Source organism: Podarcis muralis, chromosome 11 (genome assembly GCF_964188315.1).
Source record: "Podarcis muralis chromosome 11, rPodMur119.hap1.1, whole genome shotgun sequence".
NCBI classification, from domain to species: Eukaryota; Metazoa; Chordata; class Lepidosauria; order Squamata; family Lacertidae; genus Podarcis; species Podarcis muralis.
Genome location: NC_135665.1, coordinates 27,750,997 through 27,766,910, shown reverse-complemented (window position 1 = coordinate 27,766,910; position 15,914 = coordinate 27,750,997). Strand labels below are relative to the sequence as shown.

At 38.6% G+C, this 15,914-nt stretch overlaps 1 protein-coding gene across 23 annotated transcripts in view; it reads left to right on the top strand.

Annotated features, from left to right (window-relative positions):
* The window catches only part of PPIP5K2 (diphosphoinositol pentakisphosphate kinase 2), a 52,104-nt gene that overhangs the window by 28,458 nt on the left and 7,732 nt on the right, over positions 1 to 15,914 (top strand). For 3 of the 23 annotated variants that reach the window (XM_077936159.1, XM_077936158.1, XM_028749477.2), the window contains 12 exons: positions 822 to 963; positions 1,655 to 1,878; positions 3,254 to 3,381; positions 4,057 to 4,171; positions 5,178 to 5,285; positions 5,366 to 5,482; positions 6,879 to 7,052; positions 9,900 to 10,073; positions 11,153 to 11,176; positions 11,468 to 11,537; positions 13,684 to 13,803; positions 14,593 to 14,655. In XM_077936159.1, the coding sequence (XP_077792285.1) occupies positions 822 to 963; positions 1,655 to 1,878; positions 3,254 to 3,381; positions 4,057 to 4,171; positions 5,178 to 5,285; positions 5,366 to 5,482; positions 6,879 to 7,052; positions 9,900 to 10,073; positions 11,153 to 11,176; positions 11,468 to 11,537; positions 13,684 to 13,803; positions 14,593 to 14,655 (1,459 nt within the window). Of the gene's footprint in view, positions 1 to 821; positions 964 to 1,654; positions 1,879 to 3,253; positions 3,382 to 4,056; positions 4,172 to 5,177; positions 5,286 to 5,365; positions 5,483 to 6,878; positions 7,053 to 9,899; positions 10,074 to 11,152; positions 11,177 to 11,467; positions 11,538 to 11,759; positions 13,823 to 14,592; positions 14,656 to 15,914 lie in introns of those variants that run through there. The other 20 variants (XM_077936160.1, XM_077936162.1, XM_077936163.1 and 17 more) reach the window with 17 other exon arrangements.

Here is a 15,914-nt window from a genome sequence, read left to right as displayed (position 1 = left end):
GCATCATGTGGATGCCCTGGAGAAAGTGGGTGAGTGAAGCATAGCAAATCCACACTAAATGTCTAGTGCAGAGGCACCTTGGTTTGAACAGTCTTAGATGTATTAAGTGGTATTCAAGTAAGTTTTATTAAAATAGACCTATTGAAATTAATGGGTGAAACTTAGTCATCTTGATTTATTTCAATGGATCAGCTCAGAGTAAAACTTGGTTGCATACCACCCACTGTGTAAAAAGTAATTTTGGTGCGTTAAAGAAGGATTTACTGGGCTGGGTAATGATCATGAGCTATGACAAAGGCAAGAGAGCAGAACTGCGGAAAGTGGAGTGATTCTCCTCAGGGTTTTTTTCTAGCCTTGGCGAAAGCAGTTCGGTCTTCCCGGCTCTCTCTATTCCTTGTCAGTTAAGTGTTTTTACTTCTTATTCTTTCACTATTCTGTTGTCGCTGTGTGTTTTTTCCACCACGCTGTGTTTTTTCCTCCACTTCCCATAATTCTGCTGTCCTACCTTCGTCATAGCTCATGATGATTACCCAACCCAGGGAACGCTTCCTAACCCACCAAATCTATGCTTCAGATAAGACAAACGTCTTTTTTAGTGCCACAAGACCATTTACTTCATTGGGACTTAATTTCTTTGTTTTATAACATTTATCCACCACTTGATTGTAAAAAACAAACAAAAACCCTGAAAGCGATCATTTATTGAAAATCAAATTATGATTCTTAAGATCACCTGTTTTAAGGTTATAGTATCCTATTATCCTTCAAACAAAAATAAAAATGAATAGAACTAATGAATTCCCTTTTTATTTGATATTCAGCTCACACCATCCGGCAGTGTTTCTCTGATAAAATCAATGCAAGTCATTAAAAACCCCGTTAAGACATGTGATAAGGTATATTCCTTGATTCAGAGTTTGACATCTCAGATCAGAAGACGGATGGAAGATCCTAAGTCTGCAGGTAAACAATTATTTTAAGCAGACTGTAATGTTGATGCTAGCCATGAAGGCTTAGGCAGTTTTAAGAATTTTGAGTAGACAGTATTGCTGTCAGTGAAATTTAGCTACTAAAATATATATTAATAGTGAGTTAGTGAAGAAAAGATAGGGTACCAAGAGATTTATGGTGACCCAAAAGAAGAGTGGGTGGTATGGTATGCCATGATAAAAAGGGCCAGTTGAGAAATATGGATGAAGAGAGAAGACAGTATATGCTATGAGATGAAGACAAAAAAGGAAGGGCAGAGTTAACTAGATTGGAGAAAACCCATGGTGCAGAGTGAGTTTGCACTGGGGCGCAGGGGGAGGAAATGAATTTAACAAAAATAGTTTTAGAAGAAAACAACTAAAATTGAAAAAAATGTTCTTTCTGTGGCCAATGTAGCAATCTATCCTTCTTTAGCTAATAAAGCTAACCATCAGAACAATATGAACTGTGCAGTCCTTTGCTAGAGCTTGTTTAGCTCATGACTTTTGTCATGCAAGTGGATGGCATTCTTTAATCTGAAAAGGGGTATATTTGATGTGAAAGCAAATATACATGAGATAATTCTAACTAGAATATACTAGATCATAAATTTTCTTAATGTTTCATTTGATTTTACTTCAAGTTACCTGATTTGATTATTCTTCGCTAATAATTGTCTACCTAGATATTCAGCTTTACCACAGTGAAACGCTGGAGCTAATGTTGCGTAGATGGTCCAAGCTTGAAAAGGACTTTAAAACAAAGAATGGAAGATATGACATCAGTAAAATTCCAGATATCTATGACTGTATTAAGTATGATGTCCAGCATAATGTCTCTTTAAAACTAGAAAACACAATGGAACTATATAGACTGTCAAAGGCGTTAGCTGACATTGTTATACCACAGGTATGTACCTTGCAACTACTCTTAAATAGTATTCTGCAACAACTAGATGTTTCATACTGGTTATACTTGCTAATCATTATGGCAATCCATAGCTTAACTATTTCCAAACAATTTGTGGTCCACTAACCAGTTTTTATAAATGGTATATATTGAAAGAATTATTGTTTGTTTCTGTTCCTTATTAAATTAAATAAGGAAATATCTAGAGGATATGTAATCTAATAATTACATAGACATATATTTTATATATATTGGCTAAATCCAATGCAATCCTGTACATGTCTACTCAAAAGTAATTCCCATTGAGTACAATGAGACTTACTCCCTGGTTAAGCAGGCAGAAGATTACAGCTTAAGTTACTTTCACTTTAGTCCTAATAGAATAAATGGGGCAGGTTAGTCATTGCTTAGCTCCTATTGAAATTAGTAGGACCTAATCCAGGGGTCTGCAACCCGCGGCTCCGGAGCCTCATGTGGCTCTTTTACACCTTTGCTGCGGCTCCGGGGCAGATACTAGCGAGGGGAGGAGGCGCATTGTGTGCCCCGACACTCCCCACTGTGGCGGGCGCTGTACTGGCTGTGACATTGCATGGGGGTGGTGCGTGCGTTAGTCACGCACCGTCCCGACGTCACCTTCCCGCCCGCCCACCTGCTACATTGTAAGGGGCATGTACGCTGGTCACTGTTTTGAAGGGGAGTGAAGAACACACACACACAAAAAGGTAACTTGTTAATTTAACGTTTATTTCTATGAGGAGGAGTAATTCTGAGGGGTCAAACAAAGAAATAATAAAAAAGTGACAAAAAAGTTATTCTTATAATGACGAGTTTTGCGGCTCCCAGTTTTTTTTTCTTCGGAAATGGGTCCAAGTGGCTCTTTTTGTCTTAAAGGTTGCAGACCCCTGACCTAATCAATGACTAACTTACACCATTTATTTTAATGGAGCCAAAGTGCAATTAACTCCCAAGCCATAATAAGCGAGTGACAAGTAGGTTCCTGCAACCAGTCGATGCAAGACATTAAAAACCTATTGAGACACATGATCTAGAACTTGACATCAGATCATGAGGAATGGAAGTTTGCAAGCAAACAGAGTTGTGACCACTGTATTCCATTCCCCTCCCATCTTGGTTTTAGCCCCCTCCCTTTCAACAGTCAGTATTGTGTGGGCACTAGAAATACTCAGTTCTCCGTGGGTTCTTTTGAGTGTCTCCCCACCCCTTAGGATTTTTCCTAGTGATGTCTTGTGCTTCTGCACAAATTGAATCTGAAATAGAAAGAACAAATGGGGCCCTATAGCAAAATATTGTAGCATGCCATGCATATATTCAGTGCACATTGTAGCTTATTTTTAATTATGCTCTTCTCATCCAGGAATATGGTATTACTGCAGCTGAGAAAATAGAAATAGCTAAAGGGTACTGCAATCCACTACTGAGGAAAATCCGGTCCGATCTTCAAAGAACTCAAGATGATGATACAGTTAACAAGCTCCACCCTTTGTAAGTTCCTTTTTGCTTGGAAAACTTGGGAGTGGTACTTTCTTGTTACTTTTATAGTGACATGAATTTAGCCAAATCCTTCTTGCTGCCTCCTCGCCCCCAAGGCTGCTTGCCTGCCAGGGCAGAACCCACCAACTGTCCTGTTACGCTGCTGGGAAACAACAAGACTGCTGCTGGGGAACTGCCCTTTTCCCCATCCTCACTGTTCCTTCAGGGCATGTCTTGGCCAGCCACCACCCGTGCTGCTTGCCTGCCTGCCTGTCATTAAACTGCAGTAACCACCACCATATTTTTGTAAGATAAAGAGTCTTCATAATACTCTCAGCCACTCCAACTGCAGCATTAACATTAAAAAATGTAGTCTTTATAATAGTCCTTAAAAAAAGACTATTATAGTAAGAAAGACAAGATATATTTTTTCCGGGGGGGGGGGGTGATCTTATGAAACAGAAAGGGAAAAATAATTGGGGGGAAATATGAAATTTGTTCACTGCATGGTCATTACACAGGTACTCTTTCACCAATTTAAGAGAGTTTGGGAAATTATTCTGGATTTTTTTGATCTTTAGAAATTTTAATTATGGGGAAATGCACTTTAAGCTCTCTTGCTTTCTCTACAGGTATTCACGAGCCTGTATAATACTTGTTTACTGTCTCAGATTATTTTGCTCTTAGGTATTCCAGTGGGGTTATGTCTCCTGAACGTCATGTCCGAACTAGGCTATACTTCACCAGTGAGAGCCATGTCCATTCCTTACTATCAACTCTTCGCTTCGGTTCTTTATGTGATGTAAGTGATATCCTCTTCTGGTTGTTTTAGTTGAGTTTTGTATGCTCATCACTTTTGGAAATGTGCAGCGTACTTTATTAATATTATTTAGGTAGAAGTATTATGTGGCAACTCAAAATGCCACTCCCATGGGAATAAACTTTTCATTACAGAAAATCTACCGGGAGAGCTCTGGGTGGATTTGGAGAGCCATGTCCTAAAAACATTTTGAATAATGCAAACTTTATACTACTAAGTGTAGTTGGGGTTTTTCCCCATAGGCAGAAATAGTTCTGTTACCTTTCATTGACTTTGCTTTGTTCTGAAACGTGTGGAAAAGGCTACTGTGAGTTATTTTATCTGTTCCATGTTTTGAAATATCTGCCACTTGACCTTTTAAAATCTATATGATATTCTCAGACACAGTCTAGCACATTTCTCTGACTGATGTTCTGCAAATTGATCATTATGAAGAGAGGCGCGAGCTATTTGTAGAAGGGGTTGCTGCTAAATTGCTATAGAAATGACAGAATTTCAGTTGTGGGCATGCTGGTAAACCTAAACTCTGTAATCCTCCTTCTTGCCTGTAACCACATGCACAGCATGTGTACTGCACTTTTCCATCATCACCACTTGTTATCTTCCCCTTCCCCAACACATTGTTATCATTTTTAAATTATATGCTCTTTGAAGTATTTTTGCCTGTACGGTTATGAAAATGCTTTGTATTTCAGTTTTGCTTTACAAATAATAATAATATTTAAATTGTGATAGGTTTTGGGAAAGGATGTAAAAGTGATGTAACATTGGCCTGTATAAGAATGCATTTTATTATAGCGCCGTACAATCCTATTTGGCTTGCTTAGAAGTAAGTCAGTTGTGCTTAATGTACTTACTCCTTGGTGTTTCAAATTGCAGCCCTTTAGTTAGAAGCTAACAATTAGAAGTTAACAGAATGTAGAGATTAAAAAGAAATTGTCACCCATACGCTTGCAGTACTAAACATGTGAATTTCTTTTGATCTAAGCCATCAAAAGACGAACAGTGGAAACGAGCTATGGATTATCTGAATGCTGTCAGTGAACTCAATTACATGACTCAGATTGTGATCATGCTGTATGAGGATCCAAACAAGGTAAGGAAATGCTAAGCACATAGGCATACCAGTATTATATACTTGGAAACATGGTTTAACTCCTTGTCCATTTTCTTTAGGAGCTTTCATCAGAGGAGCGTTTCCATGTGGAATTGCACTTCAGTCCAGGAGCTAAAGGCTGTGAAGAAGATAAAAATTTACCGTCAGGCTTCGGATACAGACCTGCTTCACGGGAGGTAAACACTCTTTAAAATGTTTCTTACATACATGAAATTTGAGCAGGACTTTTCACAATACAGTGGTACCTCGGGTTAAGTACTTAATTTGTTCCGGAGGTCCGTACTTAACCTGAAACTGTTCTCATCCTGAAGCAAAGTTCTTGACCTGAAGCACTATTTCTGGGTTAGCGGAGTCTGTAAGGCTGAAGCGTATGTAACCTGAGGTACCACTGTAGTTGAATGCTTAATATTGTACCATGACATAACACAGCTTGTGTTGTAACTTTCCCACTTATTTGTAGAAAATAGCACATTTTGAATTTTGAGGAAAAGCTGTGACCATCAGTCACAACATGGCTGCCTTGGGGATGTGGCATGTCACAAAATTAGAGGGTGTACTGTCATTGCTGCTACCCTGGACAACATTATGTTGTGGAAGTTACACAGTGTCACCTCCACAAAACAATGCTGTCGCTGTCTTGAACAAGAAGCATTCCCCACTACCAGGAAAAATGTACAAGGTGGCCATATCACACTCTCTCCCCCCTCTCCCTCACATTGCATACATCACACACATGCAGACCAAGGACATGCTTGTATTTCTCTCGCAGACACATGCTATGTGTAAACAGTCACACACACAAATACCTCCCTCTAACTCTAACTATCGTGCACGTGTGCACACACCATACATACCTACATCTTTCTTTCTCTGCCCAAGTACATTTCTCTCAATCACACACAGAGCATACTTGAGCACCCCACCTCACACTCAGACCCATGTTCAGAAAAGCCCTTACATGGGTGAAGGAAATGTTGGAAATAAGGTCTTCTTCCACCCAGCCAAGAACAGCTCCACTGGCTTCTGCCTGCCACGGAGCCCCCAGTTTCACCCAACAAAAGGCCTTCCCATCAGCAGTTGTCTGCAAGAAAGCACCAAAACAGGGGGCTGCTTGGAGGGACTTGGCCAGCCTGTGATCTGCTGAATCCCTATTTGGTCCCACTTGGTGGCATTGAGCTCAATCTGGGTCTGATCACAATGCCAGCTCCAGACTGAGGTAGGCAAGAGCAGACTTTTGCCTGTCCACTGTCTTCTGCCCCAGATGGTGTGAACAGCTCCCTTGTTGGGGTATGGATTGCCCTTCCAGATACTAAGAAAATTTTGTTTTCATGAAAGTAACTTTCATAATGGACAAATCATTGTCTTCAGAGTTGGAGACAGTTGCTAGGACCTGACCAAATGTGTTTTGGTGTACATTCCCATAGCTCCATAGGAAGTTGCTTTATCCAAACACATGTGGTACGTGGTTTGTTGCTATAGGTATCCAAGGGCCATAATCCTTAATATTTGAAGGAATTATGTTTTCCACCTGCCGAATGTTTTGTGTCACATGAAACATCCATTTTCTTCCAGAATGATGGCTCAAGGAAAAACTCCCAGAAAAATGAAAGTGATGAGGAATCACATGCTTGTAGAAGGGATGAAACAGATCGATCTGTAATGATCTTCAAGCCATTGGTGTCAGATCCAATTCATATACACAGAAAGTCGCCTCTTCCAAGACCCAGGAAAATTGGTTCATCAGAAGTAAGTTTGCTGTTCCCATGCTTAACTACTGTAGAAACAGGCTCCTGTTTTAGAGAGATTTTCACATTTCTTTTTCTCTTTTTTAATGCATGGCAAATACATAGCTGTAGTTCTCTTAGGACTTTAACATTGCTTCAGACACTTCCATAAATTAATAACCGAAAGATACCACTATTCAGAGGAGTTTGGATCACTTAACAAGGTCTTAAGTCTTCAGGCTGACTAATCTACATTGCTTGCATACACAATCTTACAAAATGTATTATTCTACAATAAATAGTTAAAGACATTTTTTGCCTTTTGCAAGAATGTTATGGTTCATCCCAATATATATATTTCCTAATATAACTGATTGTTGTAGTGTACCCTCAAAGATAAGACATTATCTTATCAATATGAAAGATATGTCTTCTGTCCCAAAATCTTAAATATTCTGAATCAAGGTTGATGCGGAGGTCTGTCATATTTACGAGGGCTACTTCAGAATAGTGAAGTAGGTGAGGAGAGAGTTTCTCTTTTTACCAATCATTTTTCAGTAACAGAATAAAATTGCAAGAAACAGTATGGCCCAGTTCACACAACACAGTAAACCGTAACTGATGGTTTATCATGAATGCAGAGATCACTCCACTTTTGCTTTTCTTGTACAGCCAGCAGGAGCAATAATCCACAATCCCTGGTTTAGTGTTGCATCTGAACCTAGGAATCATGGTTTGTTCTATTCCAAACAAATCATGACATTAAGTCAAAAACAAACCATATTCCTATTTTGGATGGAATGCTAAGCCAGGGAGTGTGGTTTGCTGCTCTCACTAGCTAGAGGGAAGGAGCGTTCTGCACATTCATGATAAACCATCAACTGCTATATACTGTGATATGTGAATGCTGTATATGTTACAATTTATTTTTGGTGTCATGTGGGCACTAGTTTGTGTAACAGCCCTTGTCCCTTGACAAGTCAGGAGCAAAGACTTATGGGGAGTGGGTTGTACTATCTCCAGACTTACATGCTACAAAATGAATAATTCCAAATAATTTGGCCATTTGATATTATTGATTGAATTCTATACTATTATTTGGCTGTCTTGAGCTGTGATAAATATGAAGGCTAAAAAAACTCATTTTGTATCCAAGATCTTGTATATATCCTATGGGATTTTTATTTTTATTTTATTTACCTTTTCCCTCTGAAGCAAAGATCCCATGTTGTATTTCAGTTTTTCAAAAACTCCTCTCCGTTTCATAAGTGCCATGTGTTGTTCAGGATCCAACATCTAAAATTTCAAGTACTAAGCCTCTGTGTGTGTGCAGAATTATTTATGCTGTTATTTGGATCTTAGCCTAATTGTACTAAGAGATGCCTTCACAAATTGTGCATCAGCTCACTACCAGTCACTGCCATCATACCTGCACTCTGGTAGGTGGTTGCTCAAGGCTACAGACGATCCTGCCACCTTTTGACCACCCCACTTTTCAGCAGGCAGCCTGGACTCTTCTAACAGCAGGCAGGTCACTTGACTTCTTAGTTCTACCCTTGTGTTTCCAATTCATCAAACCTGTAGTGAATAAAGTTTGTAGCCTGTTTAAACCAAGTTCTTTTCCCTCCCCACCCCTCCCATCCAGCCCACTCTCTCCCCAATGTGGGCACATGCATTTGTTACTGATCATGGCAGTCTTTATCAGAGAGATATTATATATATTTCTTAGGGATCCAAAAATATTTTAATTATTATGATGTTCCAGGTTTTTTATGTGATGATACAGGAATATCCTAATAAATGCTGTGGGTTTTTCCAGCAGGCAAACATTAATGTTGAGCAGTATTCTACATATCCTTTGTAATTTTTCACACATAGTTGTAAATTCTGCTTTTCCCTGTCAATAAACACTGTTTTTATTTTGCTGACTTTACTAGCCTGAAACTTTTAATATAGAAAGATTTGGAAACCATGGCTTCATTTTTACATTATATTTTTCTTTCTTCTTGGGACATTCTGTGTATTCATTGATAGGAACATGGAGAGATTCTTTTTAGCTGTATTTAGAATTCTTTCCCACTTCAATAAAATACCATTTTAAAAAGATGTTTTTTTAAAATGGTGTGTAAAGCAACGTGAAGCTGATTCTCTTCTATTTGGAGAAAGTGAACAAAGATCAAACAACTTAACCTTGAAGATCAAGGCTCCCTAAATATATATTGAACATAAATGTATCTGTTATGTTCTTTCAGTGTGGTCCTGACTCTGTTTCTTGTGAATGTCTTGATCTAGACCTAAATTATAACAGCATTGTTGGTGTGCCAGCCTGTCACTGGTGTTTGGTTTAGTTCTTAGAGTTGGTCCTGGAGCTTAGGCAGGATGTATAATGTTTATGCAGAGGATAGATGTGGCATGTGGATACAGAATGAAGATTAAATTTTACTGGTGTGTTTGGTTAGGGGGAAAACTGAGACACTAAAATTAAGAAAATATTGTTAGTGTCATCAGAGGCCAGTTACATGTTTTTGTGAAATATGTGCTTTATTAATAGTGAACGCAGCACAGACAGAGAATTTGCTATGCTTAGCGAGAGGAACACAATTAACGGTGACATTTTTAAAATATGTACATATTCAGTTTCCTTGTCATTAGTACTGTTTAAGTGTCTTTAGTGAAAATAGTAGCTGAGTATTTCCAGTTGTTTGTATTGTGTGATTTTATTATAGGAAACACGGCTCATTACTGTATAATGCTGTTAAAGTTATTTAGCAAAGGGTGCAGACAAAACTGTATTTCATTTTCTTATCATTTGGCTATGAATCTAACGTTGCATGCTTTGCTGTTTTTTTGCCCCCTTTCTCACTTCCAGGAAGAGAGCCCCCTGAGTGTGTCTAGCCCAGAGTGTATTGGTACCTGGCTGCATTACACCAGTGGTGTGGGTACTGGGCGTCGAAGACGCAGATCAGGGGAACAAATCACTTCTTCCCCTGTCTCCCCTAAATCATTGGCTTTCACATCCAGTATTTTTGGCTCATGGCAACAGGTTTTTAAACTTTACTTCATTAAACATTACTATGCATTCCAAGCAGAAAACAGCTGTCTTTAAGGACATCTAATCCCTTGTTCTGGATTTTATTCAAAGAAAATTATTTCACCTGTCATTAAAATGTGATAAAAAAACAAAACTAGTTACTTCCAAGAATGCTTCGGGGGGGAAAAAAGCAAGTGCATGGTTTTTTTTTCCTACACAAGTTTCACTGAATGTAGTTGATTGTTTGGTTTTCAGTTGGTTTCTTTTCAGCTCTGTAGAGATGGAAATAGTTAGTTCCTCATGAAATAGACATCAGCTTTGGCTTAGTTGTCCTTTAAGACTTTTCTTTTTTTACTTACAAAGCAAAACAAAAACAGCATTGAGTAATTTGGTGGCAGGTGCATTAAAATTATTAGCTAATGAATGAAACAAAATGTGATTTGAAGTAATTGGATTGGGGTCCAATATTGGCATTCCGCAGTTGGGATTAGCATAGATTGTCTTTTCAACGGCCTATTAACTGTTCAAGAAAAAATTTGTTAGTACTAATCATTATTTTCTCTACTTGTGAACTGGAGGTGTCCTTTCTCTCTCTCTCTTTGTTTTGAAGACAGTTCTTCATCCATTGTAATGTATAACATTGTGAAATTTGACATATTGGGGGAATTAAGTAAAATAGTACATATACTGAACAGTAAAATAGAATAGTGTACAGTTTTTGTCCAACTCAGATATACCCAAAGTAGACCCATTGAAATTAATGAAACCAAATTAGTCATATCGGTTCATTTCAGTGGGTCTGTTCTGAGTAGGACTAATGTTGGATATAAAACAACATACTTACAAATGGTTGTACTAAACAATGGATGGTGCCCTGTTACCGGACCCCCCCCCCCTCAAAAGAATGTTATTTTGATGTCCTATTGAAACTAAAAATTGCTTGGATATAGAAAAAAAGAGTTTTAGGTTAAAGGTTGTGAACATCAGACGTTTACCCTGATAAGAGCCTGTGCATGGATCAGTGACTGTAAGGTGACCTCATCAGCCTGTCTATGTTTCCTTTTTTTCCCTCCCTCTCCCTTCCAATACAGGCGCAGTTTAGGAGTGTTCATTTGGTAAACTAAAATGACACAGTTGTCTGTGTTTTCATATCTTTCTTGGTGTCTGTCCTGTTTTTGTCATCATGAATGCCTGCTTGCACCACTTCATTGCAAGGATCTCATGAGTGAACTGGATTCCCTTCAGCAATATTGCATGACCTTCCATATTGTTTTGGTATCTCTACTAATGCATCATATGGCTTATTAATACTTGTCTGTCATGAACAGGCTGCTGTTTCAAGCTTAATGGATTCTACAATCCCACTAGTCTGTTTTTGTTCTTACTTATCCATTTCCCATGTCTAGGTCCCAACAGAAACCAACAGTTATTTCCGACCACCAAGAACTATTGTGGAGCAAAAGGCAAGTGGTATAGGTACGTATATATTTCCTAAAGTCCTGCTCCTTTAAAGTAGACCCACTCAGTTTTCAGTATTCAAGCTTGTAGATATTTTTAAAGTTAACTCCGTTGTTTGGATAATGTATCTTGAATATTTTAATACAAATAAGTCATTTGGTCATTGAATATAGCATATCAGTTGTCAGTGTTGGCATGAATTTTTCACTTGAACCCAAACCATATTGTTGTTTTGACAAGTTAATAGAGACCATTTTAAGAGGATTCATCTCTAGGCTTTTGAGGGCTTGCTCCTTAGTCAGATGGGAACAGTTAAAGAGATTCTCCTGGTAATCAAAAACCTTTATTTTTCTCATTTTTTGTTTTCCATATACATTTAAGAACAACACAAGAGTAATGTTCTTTGCACTACCCCAAATTCCATCAACTACAGCTTTCAGAATACAGGCTTGGCTATTGTAACTGTTTTATCACAGCAAGCATCAGATTTCTATTTCAGCAGCATTTTAGTACTGTAGAATGAATACTATTTTCATTGTACTGTAGTGTATTATACTACATTTGGTAGTGTATACTCCCGGTACTTTTTTGCTCTGCAAATGTTTTAATATTTTGGGTAACACTTTCATAGCACGTCAAACAAAACAAACACAGCATTAAATGCAGTCTAAGATAAAAATTTCTCCAGTTGTCTACTTAACTCTATATTCTTTCTATATACACAATCTTTTTTTGTTTCTTCGTGTTTCAAAATTTTACCTAGCAAAATGCATACATCAGATGCTCTTGACTACTAGAGTTTAATTTTTCTAATGTTCTTCAATCATTTCACAATCCTGTTCTCTGTGATATGCCACATAAATATACCGTGTTGGGCTGAATATAAGCTGCACCCAAATATAAGCCACACCTTTAAAACTGGAGAGGGAAAAGAAAAAATATCTGAATATAAGCCGCTCCATTGCTAGCAACCTTCCCCCTTCCTCGCTCTCTCCCTTCCCGGCCTTGGGGGAGAGGATGGGGGACTACGCATAGGACAGACGCCGCTTTGCCACACTCCTGCCTGCATATCATAAGGTCGAGAATATGAGCCACACTTTAACTTTTCACGGTCGGAATTTGGGCAAAAAGTGAGACTTATATTCACGCCAATACGGTACATGTTGATGAAAACTGATCTAAATGCAGGTATTTCTTAAGTTCCAAAGCTTCTCCACAGTTTAGACATTTATATTGATGTGTTTCATCGGATGTGCTACTAATGTTTTCCTCACCGTTTGGTTGTCAGTGGTAATAACAGAAATTTTGAATCAGTGGTTCATGATTAGAAAGCAAATAGATCAGGTTTCAAAGGGCAAGGATAGGAGAAACCTCTCCTGAGCAAGTGCCATTGAGATTAATTTTATATTGGTAAGGGATTGTCCAAAATACATTGCACCCAAAGTAGCCCTTTTCTTAGGTTTTTAAATGTAAATTAAAATATTATTATGGGAGGAGGATACCAATATTTTAGTACATAGAAAATTCTTCTTTATAAACAAGGTTTTTAATATCAGACAGCAAAAGTCAGTACACCAGGGTTTGTTTGTTTTTAGATCAGCCATTAACTTTTAAAAATACATTGAGAAACTCAACACATTTAATGGGATATGTCTGCACAAGCCATAAGTGGAACGCATGCAAGAAAACTTGATCACATCCCATGAATTTAAGTGGAATTTCCACATGAAAACATACTGATCTCTGTCTTTTGCAGAGTTCAGTGCTCATTTTAACAGATTCAGTTATAAACTGCAAATATTCAATCTTGTGTTTCTTCCTCAACCATCCCTTTTTATTTTACATTGACCTATCAGGCAGTGTTTTTTTTCTTTCTTTATCAAGTCTAGCAACAGAAAACAAAAGGAAGTTCCCTTCATTAGAGTTCAGCCTTCTCTTTGTATATAATTAGTAAGGGGATTGTGATAAATAGAAGCACAGTAATTTGTGGTAGTTACATCCTGAAAGTACCACTGACTTTATAAGCATATTGTGAACCTGTTCAAGGCAATGCCAGAGGCAGCCTCTTGTGTGGTAAGAGCGATATGCTTGCATGCTGCATGCATCCCCGATGTGAACAGAAGAACACCTGGTTGCTGTATGTATTTTCTCTAACTCCCATCAGGGTCTCACTGTGCGAGCCTGTTTAGCACTTCGGTGCTCGGGGGTTCTTCAAGTGCACCTAACCTACAGGATTATGCTCGTATTCATCGTAAAAAGCTGACTTCTTCTGGCTGCATAGATGGTATGTGCACACCTTCGCACATGCACTTACACTCACCCACTCATATGCACACATTAAACCTTGAAAGAAAGTCCTAGGCCTCTTTACAGAGTAGAAGCCTATAATACCGATCACTAATATTAATTTGTAGAGGGTTGTAGTGTCCCTTTATTTCTCAGAGATTAATTTTGTTTAATGGCACACCGATGGAAGGAGGGCTTTTTCCCTTCCGTAACAAACCAACTTAAAACCTATGTTTAAAACCATTCAATTTGGTAATTTTTTCCTGAAATGGAACAAAAAACCATTTATTGAGAACTAGAGAAATCAAAGGAGATTCATTAATATTTGTAAAGTCCTAAAAAGAGGTACGTTGGTTAAATTATTTTTAAAATTATCCAGAAAGTGTTTGGCTTGGGGCTTCAGAGTAACAAGCAGAATAGACATGTCAGCACCAGATTTCCACCATTTTACAATGTTTGTTAACTTTCTTGAGGGTAAGAAACATTCAGCTTTCTCCTACTGTCACATCCATGATATTCAATTCTAACCATGTATGTCTGTATGCCAAAATCACAAGCTCACCCGTATTTGTCTTCCATACACTCCATTAAACCTCTAGTAGTAACAACCAGCTAAGTTTTACCTGCTTTTAAACCTGTTTTGGCCTTTGCACCTCTCCCAATCCCTTCTGCATGCCACTCAGTTCTAACCTCCTCTTCATTGTTTTCCCCTCTTCTGTCCTTTCTTGAATTATCCCTCTTTTGGTAGCTGTTTTGAATTTCAGGTACCTGTTTTTCTCTTTCTCAGACACCACACGTGGTTCTGCTGTTAAAAGGTTTTCTATCTCATTTGCTCGACACCCAACCAATGGTATGTTTTGCTTTTATTTAAAAAAAAAAAGTATTCCCTTGCTTCATCCCTTCCAAACTATGGGGTGTATAGTACTGTCCACCATCCTCCTCCCTGATTCCAGCTGATCACATGGCCATATTGTCAATTATTAGAAGTTCTGATAATTTAAATCCCTTTCCCCTTTTTAATTCCATAATCTAGTCTTTTAAAATTCACACATTCAAAATCTTTTTTGGGATGGGGTGGGGAATTAAATGAAGTCCATGTCTATTTTTACGCAGTCTTCTTAATGACACAACCAATTAGTACACATAGTGTATGGTTTAAAAACTTTATGAACCCTAAACAGCTCCTATTACTTCCCCCTTCATACTCTTTGGCATCCTGCTGTGTTGGATATCTCTGTTCTGAACTTTTGGAACTCAGCGTAAGAACTGCCTTACTAAACCAAACCAAAAGGTCCACTTTCTCTAGCACTCTATTTCCAACAGCAACCACCAGATGGCACTGGGAAACTCATTAAGTTGGGCATGAAAGTGGTGGTCTGTCCTCTATTTGTCCCCCAGTGACTGGGATTCAGAGGTATACAGCCTTTGAACATGAAGATTCTGATTATCTAGCATAGCTAACAACCACTGCTAAGCCTATTCTCTGTGAACTCAGGATTTCATTATAAATAACAACTGGAACTTGCTATCATCTTCTTGAAATCACATTAGACTTAAAATAAAAGTTAATTGAAAACAAAGTTCCCTACATTTCTGTCAGTAACCAAATGATTTGCTTCACCTTGTTTAAGTTTCCTTCCTTTCATGCAGACAGCTTAAGTGCTTTCTGTAATGAGTTACTTGCCACTATGTTTTCCTCCAGAGGTCTAAACGGCCTCGGTCCAGTATACCTGAAGGAGCATCTCCACCCCCATCGTTCTGCCCGGACACTGAGGTCCAGCACCGCGGGCCTTCTGGCCGTTCCCTCTCTGCGAGAAGCCAAGTTACAGGGGACCAGGCAGAGGGCCTTCTCGGTAGTGGCACCCGCCCTGTGGAACGCCCTCCCACCAGATGTCAACTACCAGATTTTTAGAAGACATCTGAAGGCAGCCCTGTTTAGGGAAGCTTTTAATGTTTAACAGACGATTGTATTTTAATATTTTGTTGGAAGCCGCCCCCATTCTGCCCCAACATATAACACATTTTGCAAAGCTTTGCCACTGAATTGGTCCTTTCATCACAGAAACTGAGCTGGCCACGCCTCCATCATAGATGAAAAAGTAATGCTGC